The 16,715-nt window shown below is 37.0% G+C and overlaps 1 protein-coding gene across 1 annotated transcript; it reads right to left on the reverse strand.

Moving 5' to 3' along the window:
* Positions 1-3,813: 3,813 nt before the first annotated feature.
* LOC140165098 (kelch-like protein 25) lies at positions 3,814-16,313 on the reverse strand. Its single transcript, XM_072188524.1, has 5 exons — positions 15,657-16,313; positions 14,625-14,882; positions 10,641-10,881; positions 9,802-10,091; positions 3,814-8,105 (listed from the first exon to the last, which is right to left on the reverse strand). The coding sequence occupies exons 1-4, from the start codon at positions 16,266-16,268 to the stop codon at positions 9,919-9,921; spliced, it is 1,284 nt and encodes a 427-aa protein (XP_072044625.1). The 5' UTR covers positions 16,269-16,313; the 3' UTR covers positions 3,814-8,105; positions 9,802-9,918.
* Positions 16,314-16,715: the final 402 nt, after the last annotated feature.

Raw genomic sequence — 16,715 nt, forward strand, 5'->3', positions numbered from 1 at the left:
TGCTGGTGAGCTTTCACTGAAGAGTGGCTCAAGGAGCTATCGGAAGACTTCCATTTTGTTGACATAGAAGGTTTCAAGAAAAATTGCGACGGGTGCATTAAGGTTTGTAAAATGACCATGCTCAAGAGTTAGATAGAAAGAATTTGGCTAGTACTCTTTTAAGTACCTTGTTCTACGAACTTATTGACCGCCCCTCGTATTTAACCTGTAATTTCCATGATACATGTATTAAATCGTATATAGACTCCGAGTATTGTACGTAAAATATTGTATGTAACATATCTACGTTATTTAATCTATTGACATTCTATTTCCAGTAATGTTTAAGTTCTAACGAATATTTCATGATGAAAAATCAATAATATGTTACATATAGGCCTAATATCTAGCAGAAATATATTATTGATTTTACGTCATCAAACATTCGTTAGAACTTAAACATTACTGGAAATAGAATGGCAATAGATTAAATAACGTAGATATGTTACATACAATATTTTACGTATAATAAAAAGTCTGAATACTGCTTAATAGTCATAACACTAATCAGTCTGCCGCCTGGACAACCAATTCTTTAGAAATGCTTAGTCGCGCTAAAAGTCGATCGATACATGTAAAAATCAGCACAATTCAGAGATACACCTTTTTGCTATGAAATTAATTTTCTCGGTCAAATATAAAGCAATATTTTTTTTTCTTCAGTAATGTCAGTTAAAAACTTGGTACTTGGATATACATTTTTTTAAATCCTGGTGTTAAAATTAAGCATCAAATTGTGTCTTTTAGTGTGATATTTTTGATTTTTATAGGCCTTGAATTAGCCTCTGCAGCTTTTTACGGAATTCATGTTTTAGCGTCTCAAACTAACATAGTTTGCTAAAGAAAGATATTTCCCACCTCTGTAAAGCACATCGTGTGGGTCTATATGTTATAGTTTTGTCAGAATTTCCGCTTTTGTTTTACCCTTTTTCTATTTATGCTCAGAAAATGTCAAACTAAGTAAAAGTAGGCAATGGTGAGTACTTTTATCTCGAGAGCAACCAGCAGAAATAGTCGATATTTCCTTTGTTGTTATCCAGGTCAATTTTTCATTGAAAGCAAATTGCCCGACCAGCGATTAAATCCCCAATTGGGTGTTCTGGTTAAACATGATCAGTAGGAGCGCTATAGGTCTGGGAATTTCTTTGCTATATTGAAGTTCTGGCAACACTATAGCCATGCCGGTATTCCTATTAAACCCAGGGATATCGATCCACAATGCTAGTACTAGCCTTTAGATTTCACGTGTTGATTTAGAATTTTTTCAGCCGACAGTGAAAGATGGTGAAATCAAAACGGAAATTCTGACAAAACTATGATATATAGCTCACGGTGATGTGCTTTAGAAAGTTGGGGAAAATCCTTCATTAGCTTAACTATATTACTTTGAAAAGCTAAAAGGTTGATCAAGAAAAAGCTCATGGGCGAGCTGAAGCCTATAAAAATCGAATATCTTACACTAAATGACTGAATTTCAGGCCTAAGTTTAACACCAGGATTAAAAAAAAAATCAGTATCAAGCATTATAGTTTTTCCAGCCATTTACTGAAAAAATGAAAATTATTGCTTTTCATTTGGCTGAGAAAAAATTTTACACTGAAAAGGTGTAACTCAAAATTTTGCTCATTTCAACACCAATTTCGATCGTTTGTATTGCCTCATTAAATGACTGAGTGAGCCTTGCAGAACAAAAGAATCGGTTGTGCAGGTAGCTGACTGTAATGGCTAGTCAGGGGGGTACTTAAGTACTTGACTACAAGTACTTGACTACTTGCATACATTTGCATGACCAAATTGTTCATACCCTCTGATCCGCAAATAAGTGCCTCTGAGTATCTTCAAATGAATTAAATTTTTAGCCCCCAGTTTAGGTCAAAACTTTTTCATTTGACGACATATATATTCATGATGGGGGGGGGGACTATTTAAAACAAATCAAGAATGAAACATCTTTATTCTTGAAAATGATGTTATTGTAAAAAATAAATTAATATCTTTGTAAAATATTTTGTCACACATAAATAATGTAATGTTAGAAAGTTTTCAAAGAACATTGTTTAATGTTACGAAAATGTTTTATAATCTTTATATAACCCGACATTTAGGGGCTGTACAGTTAGTATGAGCCCTGGGGAGGGTCAAATTTGTTTGGTGGGCCGAGGGGGGGGGGGGCAAGCGATTTTTGGCAGATCTTTTGAAAATCCCCCCCTCAGGCTCATAATTATTGCACAGCCCCTTACTTGTTGTGTGTGTGTGTCAAATGTTTCATGTTTTGGGATTGTAGGCACTTATTTATAGGAGGCATTTATTTATAACCCATACTAGCATTCCATGCCAACAGATTTTGCTAAGGAAACTAAGGAATTGCAGGACAAAGATTACACTTTTAACAACTCAGGCCATAATACTTTCCTGTGCTTTTATTTACAATTGTCTATTTCTTGTATCAAAATGATTAATATTCGATTACATTACATACAGCAGTATAGGGGCAATGCAGCCAAAAGGGCTCTATTTCATGGTTTCGTAGGACATGATGTTTCAAATGGAAAATCATATATCAACATGTTCAGAAGAGTCTGTACATGTATATCAAAGCACTTTAGACGAAGTAAACTAAAAAACAAGTTTCACGTCCGGGTTTGTGAAAAAAAGGAGGAAGAGGGGCTTTTTCATTTTCTATTTTTCATTGCAAAATCGGTGTAAATACCCATATTTATTATTTACTTATAGCTGTTTTAGAGTATACAATAATGCCTGGAAAAATTACGCCTTTTTTATTTTGTTGTTCTGAGAGGTAGTGTTTCTTATTTTTCACAAGGCTAAGAATGCATCTGAACTTCCTAGACATATTTTTTGAAAAGTTATAACTGAATTTCAAAAAATAAACATGTAATTGAAGAAACCTCAAAATAGGAAGCGGGAGGGGACGTGAAACATGTTTATCCTTTTATTTGGTCTTAAATATATTACACTGCCACCAGGATATATCACAGCATTTGGCTGTCAACATGATATTAATGCACTGGATGACTATTACCCCCATGAGGAAGGCACATCATAACTGTTTGGTGGGTATGTTCCCCCACAATTTGGAGGTGGTGGGTCTTTGGGAGCTGACGGCGTACCGGTAAAAGGGTGTCTTTTGGAGCTTTGAACAAGTTAAATGGTGTCTTTACAGCAGTGAACAGTCAAAATCAAGGGTTTTCCTTGGCTTTCTGATTGAGAATCACCTGAAAATTAAGAAATGTGTGGAATGAGCAATTTAGGTGTCTTTTAGATCTCATATTATGAAAATCAATGGTCTTTATGAGCTTTATCTTGGTCAAATTGAGGTCTTTTGGAGCTGTGAAATCCAAAAAGGGGGGTTTTTCCGGGGGAACATACCAGTATGGTAATTTGTGTTAAGTGCCCCCCTGACTACTTCCCATATACAGCTCCATTATACACTTGGGTAGAGTGGTAAAAGCAAGATACAACACTTTAGCTCTATAATGGGGTTATTAGCATCAACCTGTCCGGTGTGTGGGGGGGCAATCGGCCTGAATTGTCAACAAGTGGCTGGAAAGAACAAAAATAGGGCATTTTGCTGAAAGGTGGCATGGCATAAAGCCACAACCATGTGATAAGCCACATGATCTGGCTGTTAAGGGAGTGTTCAGAAATACTTTGGTGGGGGGGGGGGGCTGGTAAAAAGGGAGGGGCCCAAAAAAGTTTTGGACCTTAAAAGAGGGGGACCAAAAGTTTTAGGTGGTAGGAAAGGGGGCCAAAAAGTTTTCCTCTTCAAAACCCAAAATTGTTGCGCGCTTTGCGCGCATTGAGACCCTCTATATCACTTTTAACATGGGCAAGTTTTCATTTTGAGTGCTTTTGTTTGAAAAAATGATGGCACTTAGTGTACACATATCTATGAATTAATATAACATTAAAGATGATCAGCAACATGCAACATCTGGGTTGGTCTAAGAAACACTGGCACTTTTTATCATAAAATTTTATATCTCTTCAAAGTAGGCTACAAATCAGTATGATTATGTACCAATCTGATCAAATACAACTAAATCAAGAAAATATTGAAAATAAATTGGATTTCTTTGCATGTAAACTGCACACTTCAGCATGTTCAGTTTACTATTTCTCATTGCAAAATTATTTTGTACACAAAGGACCTGGGTAGATTTACCATAGGCAGAGTGGGCACAGGCCCAGGTACCACGGTCTTTGGGGGCCAAAACTGATACCTGTGTACATTTGCGTGACCAAATTAATCTCATACAATGTATTTAGCTTTTTGCATCAATTAGTTCTAATTTTAACAATATTTGACCATTCAAGCTTCAATATGGCCAAATTTTTTGGGCGGTTCACACGCATTTGTACAGTACTATCATAATAGCCACGGATCCAAATTATGCACCTATGAACCTCCAAATAAATCCTCTATTTCATTTAACCCTGTGAAATCAGATAAACACCCTGATTTGGGACAAATCTAAATTAAGTATAAAATGAAAATTTGCTTGTGCTTGTATTTCATGCGCAATTGTCCCACCGGGAATGTTTCAAACATTTGCCTCTCTCAATGACATGTGACCCAGATACCACACCACTGGAAACAACACTAAGTATGTTTGTTATATGATAATGGGGGGGTCAAAAAAGTTTAGCAGTCCATCGAGGGGGGGGTCAAAAAAGTTTTCGAGTGAAAAATTTGAGGTAGACCAGCCCCCCTACCAAAGTATTAATGAACACTCCCTAATAAGCCGGCACCAAGCAATGTTAGCATGGTTAGAGATTATCATGATATAAATACCATACACTGCGCAGAAAAAAACAAAGCCTGATTGAAATAAAAATAACATATTCTACACTAGTCTAAATGAGCCAGTAAATAACAAAACATGTGACATGAATGATCAAGTAACTAGAATTACACTATTCATTTATTAAATTTGGCCCCCACAACAAAGGTTTGTAATTTGTAATTAAGGTTTGTAATTTGAAGTCATTCATATTCATAAATGTGCAAATAGCATGACACAAGCTATACAACACAAGAGGTGATCATACTCTATCACCCTATTAAGTTAGAAGTTCATTGGTTATTGCATGTAAGCTTCAGAGTGGAGTAATGGCATTATTACAAGTAAAATATGCAAATAAGGTCATTCATATTCACAAATATGCAAAACACCTGACACAAAACTTTACAGCAAATTAGCCCACCACACTGTGTCACCAGACCAAGTTGGATCGGTTGTTGCATTTAGGGACCGTTCACAAACACTTGCTAGGGGGCCTGATGCAAAAAGGGGCCCTGAAATTTTTTGACCCTCCTAAGAGGGGGGGGAATTACCCCAAATTTTCCTGCTAAAATTGAGTTTATATACTTTTCTATGGGGTTGACCCATAATTTTCATGTCAAAAAGGAGGGCCCTGAAATTTTTGAGGTCTGTAAAGGGGGCCCGAAAAATTTTGCAATGAAATTTTTTTGCATCAGCCCCCCTAACAAGTGTTTGTGAATGGTCCCTTAACTGAATATTGGGCTAATAATGAGCTGTCTGTCAGAACAATTGACTCAGTTGAAAAGGATTTTTAAAATATTAAAACTCCTATTATTCCTCAATGTACCTCATGAATCTCATGTTTAATATCAACAGTATTTTTGCATAGCATATACAAGGGTCATTCAAAAAGTTTACCTCCACCATCGATCTCAGGTTTTGCCAGGCACGTAGCAAGCGGGGGAACAGGGTGGACGAAGTCCATGGGCCGAGGGTTCAGGGGCCCCTAGCACAAAAGCAAAAATGAAATAAGGACTGATAATGGAGAGCATGGCCGGATTTTTATACCATTGGGCCAGATGGGCCCGGGTCCAGGGCAATTTTCTTTTAACCCCAATAACAGCATGTTTTTTGGTCAAAATAGGGCAAAATTGTAAAATTTTCTGCACTTCGCACGCATTCAAATACCAAAATTTATGTTGATCTGGGGCCAAAGTAGAATTGAATTGAACAAAATATGTTAGTCCCCCTTTAGTTACCAAAAACTTGGCCACTGACTTGAGTGTACATGCCTTCCTCGGCACGTGAGTTCGGGGCCTCCAAATTTTAGCCTGGCCCAGGGCCCATAAGGTAGGCTAAATCCCACCCTGGTTAAAAGGGCCTGTACTGTTCCTTGTCCATGGGCCCCTGATGCTCATGCTACTCCCCTGGGTTTTGCATTTAGTAGCCCTTTCATATTTTACATGATTGTAACCTAATGTCTTACATACCGGTACATGTAGTTTGTGAGAAAACTTTGTTTTAATATCTTTTTCTATTTGTATTAGACGAAGTGATAAAGTGTTCAATATATCAAAATTACATATTTGTGATCCTTGGGTCTAGACGAATAATTTGATATACTTTGAAGTGATATTTGAACACTTTCAATTTTTGACCCCTGTATACACCGATGCCGGTCACTTTGCAGGGCCAGTGCAACCTTAGAGACTGGTCAAGCGATCGCAGCACCAGTTTTGTGGCAAAGCAAAAAAAAAAAAAGTATTTCTCTTATTTAAAAGCAATTTTAAAATGAACACTAATACTAAATATGTTGTTGTGTTTCTGGATACAATGTTTTAAAAATGTTTTCATGACCTTTAATAAACCTAGAATATCTGCAATTTTGTTTAAAAAACAACAGGAAATGCCCTCTTAAGCGCATCCAGAAATAAACATTTTCTGGATCCCACGCCATTAGACGCTCCTCTCGCGCTTCGATCGCAACGCTCGCATTGGATAATATATTGTGAGCGCCGCACCACTTTGAAATCCCTTGCGCCAGGGCCTGTTTTGGCATCATTTATTTCAAAATGCCCAAGGGTGCCAGGGTGGCATCTGCCAGATTTTGAATTGGTAGGTCTCGAAGATATAGAAAACACAATCAAACATTATGCAGGTGCTACTTTTAGGTTTTTGGTTTAGGCACCAGACTTTTGCCACATAACAAAATAATACATGGGTACAGTATTATACATGTACCTCCAAGAGCGACAAGCAAACATATTGGACTCAAAACTCTTTGCATTTATATACTGCGCCAAAAAAGTATCCTTACACTTGGGAAAAAATCCTAATTTTAAAAATAAACCATATGGGTAAATTAATTTTTTCAATAGATGCAATATCTAATCCTGCACTTTATGACACCCCATTGAATCCAATGTGACCTACAAGTAGTTACAAGCATTTGGTTAGACCAAGGTCCAGTTTTAAAAGTAACAAACTGATGAGAATAAACACCTGGCTCAGATTTCAATTTTTATAGCATCGCAGTATCACATCACGCTGCGTAGAACCGGACTTAAAGATACTTTTTGGCACAGTATATACATGTACTCTCTTTGGCTAACATAATACAAAAACCAAGCTAAAAAGGATAGTATTATTTGACATTGTAGTCAATGCTGCTTGCACAGACACTTTTGTGAGAATCAATTCCAGCGATTCACTCAAAGTCCAATGAAATTGCACCCCTATTGATATTGGCACATTTGGAAATGTAATCCAAATAAACATCACACACAAAAAGGCCAAACTTGTTTGTGGGCCAACACATAACTAAGGAAAAACACTGTCAGCATAAATAGGCACAGGAAGAATTTTGGTAGCTGCCATTTGATTTCGATTTTTTTGAGTATGTGTAAAACTCACTGCTCAACTTCTTCCTATCAAATGTAAACCACACAGGGGTGCTATTGTATAAAGTTTTATCAGGAAGCTCTGGAAAATAACTCCCAGGTTCTAAATCCTGCTGATATGAACGAACAATAACTCCCTCATCAATATTAAAGTGTTTGCCATCGATAAGAATCTCATCATCCACATAGAGCCGTCCATCTTGTTTCCTTATAGTAACTTCCATGGTGCCATTATCTTGGGCTTTGAGAATCACAGGGCTGACATGATAGTAAGGATATCCACACTCGTACAGGTACAAGATTCGGTACAACTGGCCTTTGTAGACAAAAAAGAATGGGACATACAAACCCTCCAATTTCCTCACTTCTCTTCGTTCCATCTCTGTATAATAAAGTATAAATTATAACAGGAATAAAAATAATCGTTTGAGTGGTAGAATGAATTTAATATGCAAATATGCAAATTAATTAACATTATGCAAATTTGTGTCAATTTTGATAACAGCCTACCAGTTGTCTTTAGCAGAACGGTAAACTGCATATCCGTCAATACACGCTTTTCAATGGGAAATTAACTTTGCTGCTCGGGATGATGTCACGAGAGGTTAGCATTTATTCCGTATTGAAAAGCGTGTACTGACGGATATGCAGTCGACCGGCCTCTTAAATTTTAGACATATAGGTTGAAATTATTTTTTCTCCTGGCTATGAAAGATGTGTTACAATAACTTTTTCTACAATATACAATAAATAACTTGTCATTCCTGGTGTTTTTTACGATGCTGAAGTTATCCACTAAAAGATATCAGCATCAAAAATTTTGATGACCCCAATCGGGACATGGGGTTTTGGGGGTTGTGACATCCTGCATAAGAACTTCTTCTAATATTTTGATGTTTTGAGATATAAAAGGAACGTCAATACTAAACAACTGCAAAAAATAAAATTTGAAATCATGTTTCGTATTTTAGTTATGATTCCTGAAAGTGGAGGGACTGCAATGGTGCACCTTACCGAAGAATGACCCAAATTTGTTGTGTTTATAGGTCGATCAACAAAGCAATTTAGACATAAAGTCTTATGAATTTAATTCCCCCATAGAACTGCATGTTAAACGGCCAATATAACCAGTGGGGTTCTTTCACTTATCCTTGTTACTTCAGCTTAAAATGGACAGAAACCCTTCCTGGCAGTTATTATTTCAGCATTCTGGGTAAGGAATAACAACATTAAAATTTGAAGGAAATCATACATTAGGCCGATAGTTTTAATTGACATAACATTTATGGAATAAATCACAATATTACCAAACAAATCACCTACATGTATTTCTAGATGTCATCAGGTGCATTAAAGTACATAGTGACGGATCTGCACTTTACACTAAAATCCATAGTGGCAGATATTGAGCTCTCAAAATAATTGTGCAAGACATAGTGACGGATAACTTTGGTAATCTATTACACATGCGAGATGTAAAATATTACTACATTTTAACGTTTTGAAAATATCTTTCAAGGGTCTACTTTTAATAGACACATGAATTGCTGAACATTAATTGCAAGTTTATAATCTATGCCCAATACAATTTACCTGCACAAAGTTTTCCCGGTGCCCATTTTTTGATACATTTGTGATCAACATCCGTCACTATGTAATACACCCGATGATGTGTGCAAACACATCTACTAGGGAGTACGGTCCATCATCTTGCATACAGTACACAGAAACTCTATGCACCAAGAGAATCTTAAATGGTAAGAAGAAAAAATAGCAGCCAACTGAGTGTGGAAAGAAACAATATTTTTCTGGGGGGGTGGGGATATATAATTAAGGAGATTTTTTTCTGATTTTTTTTGCAAAAAAATAGAAAAAATAAAAATAAATAAAAATTTTTTTTAAAAGTAACAAAAAAGTTCCAAGTTTTTTTTTTTAAATAATAAAACAAAAAATTCCCGACCGACCTACCCTAATTGTTTTTTATGTTACGCCAATCAAACAATTTTGTTCCTAGGACTAACATTCATGTAAACAACTCACAGGTGTAAAAATGCTAGCAATAATGCTCAGATACTTACTATTTACTTGCCAGTTGTCTGTCCCTGGGTCATATATCATCAGGTCTTCATGTATGTAATCAGAACTGAGTGGTCTTCCGGGGCCACGAGGTCTGCCTGCCGTTTGCCTCACACTGCTCACAAAGATCTTCCCCTCAAATACCACTGCAGAAGTATCGGGGTGTTTAAATTGCCTGGAGGTGGTTTCACAACTTCCCACTTCTTCTCATTTATATCATAACGCTCCATTATTATTCGTCCAGTGGCAGATGGTCCTTCCAGAATGATGGCAAATGAATAGATGTGGCCTCCTAGTAAGAAGAATCATAAAATTTTGAAGTTTAAACTGTCTCCTTTTAAAAAATGCAATAAAATGAAAGATGACAATTTTCCATAAAGAAATAATGTTCAACCATGTCTGTAGGTTAAAAAATTACAAAGTTATGACCAAAAGTGTATTGCCTTAAAATTGCCCAAATTTGCAAATATTTGGATCATAAAAGTTTGTTCACCTCCAAATCATGGCTTGCCAATTAGCATGACTCGGCATTCTCCCATTGAAACCTGTGCTTAATGACATGATATTCCAAATCATTTTAGCTAAAATGAGCTTTACTTTCATGATGTCCAGTTGCTTGTGTGTGGTTATTTAGGCATCAGTGAATACACAACACATTTAGACTTTACAACATGGGATTTACACAGGATAAAAATGAATTTTGAATTTTCCCCCATACGCTTACACAGTAAAGTAAGCGTTTTTTTTTAAAGTACACTGCCAAATTCTACTCAAATGGCATGCCATGTTGATACATTTCATAAAGGACACCATCTATATTCAATGATGTGAACTTGCCTACCTAAAGACAAAAATGTAGTATTGTCGTGACAATGGGACATTGGTGGCAACTGGACCCACTTGTTGTCTGCAGCTTGGTAACTGTAAAAACCTGCTTTATTTCCCACTGCATACAGGAGTCCATCTGCAACAATCAAGTACTTGGCAAATTCAGGCAAAGTGGCAAACTTGTCCAGATTTACCCAGTCTTTATGTTCTGCAGCATAAAATTGAAAATCCCCGAAACGTGATATGATTGGTGCCTGTCAAAAAAACAAACAGAGTTTACAATTAATGAGCATTTTTAATGTACAGACAAAACAGCAATGAAATCATCCTGCTGACCCGTTACTAAAATCACTTTACTTGGACAAATGAGCACCCCAAAATAAGGACAATATGTAGCCTAAAGCCGGGCCAAAGGAAATTGAACAACTTTTGGTCAATTTAGTAATGGTATATTGGGCCAAGAGGGGGCAACCAGTACTAAATTTACATTTTTAGGGCCCTTGGCTATCCAGATCCATGTGTTACATAGCACCAAGGGCACATGCCCTCCTTTTCCCCCCTTGTTACACCCTGGAGCCTTACACCCGCACCCCAGCAGCTATTTCTCATTCCAAACAAGGCACTTTGCTTAACTTTTTCCATTTTGCCTTTTTTAATTATTTCATTTGCTTTATCCTTCCAAATATTCCCTTCAGACTTTGCCCACGTGGTAACTGGTGGCTGGCCCTTGGGGAAACTTGTCCCCCCGACCGCCCACCAATCGCTACACCTCTAAAAATACCATTTCACACTTAAACTGGGATGCTGGACACAGACACCTATTTAAACTGTCAGCTGATGGAGGGGGACTGGTAGAACACCTTGGGGACCCCAGGGGGTCACTCATGTATAAAAGTTGTAAGCAACTACATGAATTGACTTTCAAAAATAACCCTAAGGTAGGATGTCAAAAATATGACAAACTAACAATGATTTTACTCAAATAAAAATACCCTAAGTGAGGAATTGGTTTGAAATTTGCCCCTAAACAAGGATAGACATTGTGTGTGTCAGTAGTGTCAGTCAGTGACAGTGATGATATCAGAAGGCTTAAAATTGGCGCTGTTGAAGTCGGCTCCGATTTTTTTAAAAATCTGGTTAGTAAAATTGCTCAAAACCACTCTTTTGTGCCACTTGATAAATATGTCACCACTAATGTCAGTTAATTGAGTAATTTTTAAAAACTACCCCAAGTGAGAATCGTCCTTAAAAAACACCCCTTCTTTTATTAAAATGAGTGTTTTGAGACTCAAAGTCGGATCTGCACGGATCCTCGTTTTGCTTTTCAAAACCACCCTAAAACTGTGTTTTCTTTAACATGGATGCTTACAACTTTCATATATGAGTGCCCCCCCCCCTTGGGGACATGGCTTGTTGGGCATGGATTTTGACTGAGGGTGAAAATGGCAAAACCTGGTGTTGTGTTGACAAATTTACGAATAGTTGTAGCTTTATAATTCAAGTGATGCTTACACCTGGCCTTACTTATCACCTTCTTAATATTGGTTATAACATTATGTGATATTGGAATAAAGTTAGGTGGTACTATAGCCCTACCCCCCAAATAAATTTTGTGATAAATTTTGCATTTTTCTCAAAAAATAACTACACACTGGTAACAAAAGTTATGTATATTATAGGGGCAAGGAATCCAATTACTTCACTGAAATTTCAGTGATTCAAGACAAGTGGTTCATTATATATGTTAAGGGTTTTCCGTCGTCACCCGATTCGACTCGACTATTGCGCCTCTTTTCAACGCGTGCGTACTCCAGCGTCGTGCTTTCGGCGTTGCGTTGCAGACATCGCAGAGAACGATGCGTGTTGTGCGTGTCAATGCTATTTTTGCGCACCAGCGATAACCAGGGCCACAAAATAAAGAAAACAATGTTTGCTGAGCGTAAGAAATGTGGCCGCTTAAATATAACATGTAGGCCTACAAACCAGCGTGCCAGCGTTCCACTGATAACGGACCTGGACCCCTGGACCCGTCCCCCAAAGTAGGCTTACGACAGTAGGGTCCAATAGATGGTATAAAGTTAGGCCATGTCTATGGGCCTACCCAACAAACACAAAAATCAAGTTTTTTTTTAAACATTAGGCCTAAACGAGTGTTGGATAAATTGGTTAATTCGTTTTAATAATATTTTGGCCTAAATGTTGTGTAACCGCTACCGATATATTATAGGCCTAAATATTAAAGGTTATACGTTTGTAGAACGTTTCGTAATAAAACGCACCACACGGCAAGTTTATAATCCAACATTTAAATCTTTAAAGTATTTTGTTTTATTGGGTAAAGACCTAGGCCTACTACGTGTGAATTCATAATGCATGCGATATAGACAACACCATCAAAACTATTCAATTTCAAAAAAATGTGTCATACATTTACAAAAATAATATCATAGCCTAATAGGCCAAACGTTTTTCTACAGCTATAGGCAACCCAGTGTTTAACTTTGCTTTAATTGAACTGCAATGTGATATGAATCCACCTCGATATAATTCCGTATTATAAATTTTTGTAACCAAAAAAGTGTTCCTCTCGGTAAACGGCACTAAGCATGCTAAGTAGGCCTATGCCTATAATAATTGTAGACTAATTCCAATCAGCCGTCTACACTTCGCATGTACAGACGGTTGACGACTGAGGGCAGCAGTCTATAATAATTGTAGGCCTATTATAAGCTATTATAGTCAAACACTTCCGGCCATTGTGTCAAACGCTTTGCTTTAACATGTTTAATAAATCCTCTTTTTGGTCGACCGAGTCAGGTGAACATGGTGAAAGCTGAAAATTCCTCAATTTGTGTAACTTGATAACTCTTTGGTCCAATATCTTATGCAGATTGCGGAATGGGAGTCTTTCTTACACCCGTTTATGACCAAAATACACCAAATTAGTAAGAATATTAAGGCATGAAGTCTTAATAATCGACATTGTTCCTATTATGGTAACTTCTTAGGTAACTCTTTTTACAGTGACAACTTTCCTGCGTAAACAGACAATTCCTTTTTTGTGGCCATATGCGTAAACGAACGCTTATCCGGCATCAGATTGCGCGTGTATACCAGCGCGTTGGTACGCACCAAAATATCCATGTACGCAATTAACTACGCATGGTGTCGCAGAAAAAATGCATTTTTGACCTATTTTGGTCAAGGTCCGGTACCCCCAAATTTTTTTTTGCGCGATTTGCAGAGCTTTTTATTTTTCATAACATATATAAAATTTAAAAAATTTTATCGATACAATTTTTTTCTACAACGCAAAAGGTTGTCTATTTTAAGAAAATTGCTGATTTTGCCATTGAAGTGTACAGAGATTTTTGGAAATGTACACCTCTTTTAAAACGGCTGTAGCTCAAAAGTGAGGTCCGGCACCCCCTGTTTTTTTTACTGATTTATTATCTACACATATTAATGTACAAAATATGTCAATTTAAAAAAATTTGATCGAACGGTTTAGTTACGACGGTAAACCCTTAAGAAATGAGGTACATTCTAGCGGTACCTCTTTTCTTATCATAAATAACGTACTTGAGTCACTGAAATTCCAGTGTAGTAACTGGATTCCTTGCCACATACATAACTTTTGTTAGTGTGCTATTTTTTTTGAGAAAAATAGTCACAAATTTATCAATGGGTGTAGTACCACCTTAAAAGGCCTCCAGATTATACATGTCAGCAAGAGTAGCGCTAGATCAAAACACTCCAGTGTCCGCAGGGATCCCTGAACTTGCAGAAAATTAAAAAAAGTAAGGGGTCCCTAGTAGAGTTTGGCGAGTCCAGAGTTGCACAAATGCTTACAGAAAACTTAAAATTAGGGGGTTATAACTGTATTTTGGCGGGTCCGGGACCCCAAAATGCAGCGCTACCCCTGCATGTCAGCATGCAAACCTATTCATATTTGATGTTCACTAAAATTTGCTGTTTATTTACAATCATGCCATACCATAATAGTACTCCTTGTTGCTGCAATTTCTGGGTTCTCAAATGCCAGGACATCTCTAGGTTTCTTGGATGCTTGCTCCTGAAGCACCTGGTTAACCAAGTCTAAACACTCTGGGATGCCAAGTATTTCTGGACTAACAAGCTCTTTGATATCTTCTGAAGCAACAAGTCCGAGACGAACCTTCTGTAGAAGTTGGTGTGAGTGTTTCTTCCGGTTTTCCCAGTCATGTTTCAGCCAGTTGATTACCAACTCTAGGGCCTGTGGTTATAGTTGATACAAGCACATATAACAAATATGTTAAATGTATGCTACAATATTTCAAATACTGGTACTTAGGCGACGAAAAAAAAGAAATCCTGTTCTATGGGGGACGGTCCTTTCAAGTTGGGTCGGTCGGTCAGCCTTTTTTTTTTTTTTTTTTTTTTTTTTTTTTTTGAAATGACCAAAAAATCACTAAAATCTGTAAATAATTTGCAATTTGAGAAGATACAAAAAAAAAAAAAATTTGGTCCTGAAATTTCTGAAATTTGGGTCGGCATTCATTTGTACAGGAATTTTTTTTCCCCCAATTTGTTCAAAATCTGGGTCGGTCGGGCCCGTAGAACAGGGTTTTCTTTTTTCGTCGCCTTATATACAATTGCAACTATTTTAGAGATTAACATGCACATATGTATATTGGTGCAAGGTACTATGGGTTTGAGACTTTATTTTCTTACATTATAGAACCAATTTTTTTGGCATCCGTGAACCTGAAATGATAAAAATTTGATTGGTTCCATTTTTTTCTATGCCCCCTGTGGTTCACACGAGGGGTAGAAGGTCACAGTGGTGTAAAAACTTAAAAATAGTTCCATAGGCATGTTGTAATGTAAATCTGACAGCCTCTATATATATATATCCTCCATATGGAATCCTGAATGTCTCTGCTTCATTCCAATTTTGTTTTAAAAGTATTTAAGGGAGCACTTATAGTTGTGAACCCTAAGCCCTTGTGCCAGGCTCTAACTTCAACACATGAAGGCTTATACTTACATGATTTTCATCATCTTCACTCCCTAGGTTTTCCCGGGACAGAAAAGCTTGCAGGAAAGTCATGGTTGTATTCTCTAGAAATACTTCCAAGCACTTCAAACCTTCCACATGATCCTCCAAGTACTTCAACGAAGCTTCATGAAGTTCTTTCAGGTTGCTGTGTTTCTCGGCAAGCAACATGACCTTACAAACATCACATACAGACAGTTTATATTCGTCCCTCATCAGTAGTGTTTTTATGCTGGAAGAGCAGGTTTGCACAAATCTTGTAAACTGCATATAACATGCCATCTCAAGTACCTCATAGCAACAAGTAGATACCTGTGAATTCCCCACCTTACCAGTGTATGCAAAGTTGAGTAATATCTCAAAGGCCGCTGCACTACCATCTATCTTGATCTTCTTGTCTGAACTTTCTCTAAATCCAGATGTAAACATTGCCAGAAAATAGTCCCCAGTAGCGGCAAGAACAGTTTTGTGTGCATGAAAAGATTTCCCACCCACACTGACGATGACATCACACAATTGATTTTGCTCTCGTAGATTGTTCAAGCCCTTTAAAAGTTCTTCTGGGTACTTCCAGCTAGATTCCATATCCCAGCTGTATTCCATATTGTTGTTAGTAGACTCAATTTTGGTGTGACCGTGTGTGTAGTTGTTGTGCTAAAAATGAAAGTTGGAAGAAAAATATTAACATCACAAGTCACATCAAGATTCTATAATACCGTTTCTATTTTCAAATGCTATTTTTGTAATAATTTTAAGTTGGTACTACATGTACACCCCTTGATAAATTTGTGACTATTTCTGCATTTTTCTCAAAAAATAATAACACACTGGTAACAAAAGTTATGTACATGTATATTATAAGGGCAAGGAATCCAGTTACTACACTGGAATTTCAGTGACTCAAGACAAGCAGTATGTTATTTATGATAAGAAAAGAGGTATCTCTAGAATGTACCTCATTTCTATAATGAACCACTTGTCTTGAATCACTGAAATTTCAGGTGAATTGGATTCCTTGCCCCTATAATAATAATATACGTAACCTTTATT

The sequence above is a fragment of the Amphiura filiformis genome, chromosome 11 (assembly GCF_039555335.1).
Source record: "Amphiura filiformis chromosome 11, Afil_fr2py, whole genome shotgun sequence".
NCBI classification, from domain to species: Eukaryota; Metazoa; Echinodermata; class Ophiuroidea; order Amphilepidida; family Amphiuridae; genus Amphiura; species Amphiura filiformis.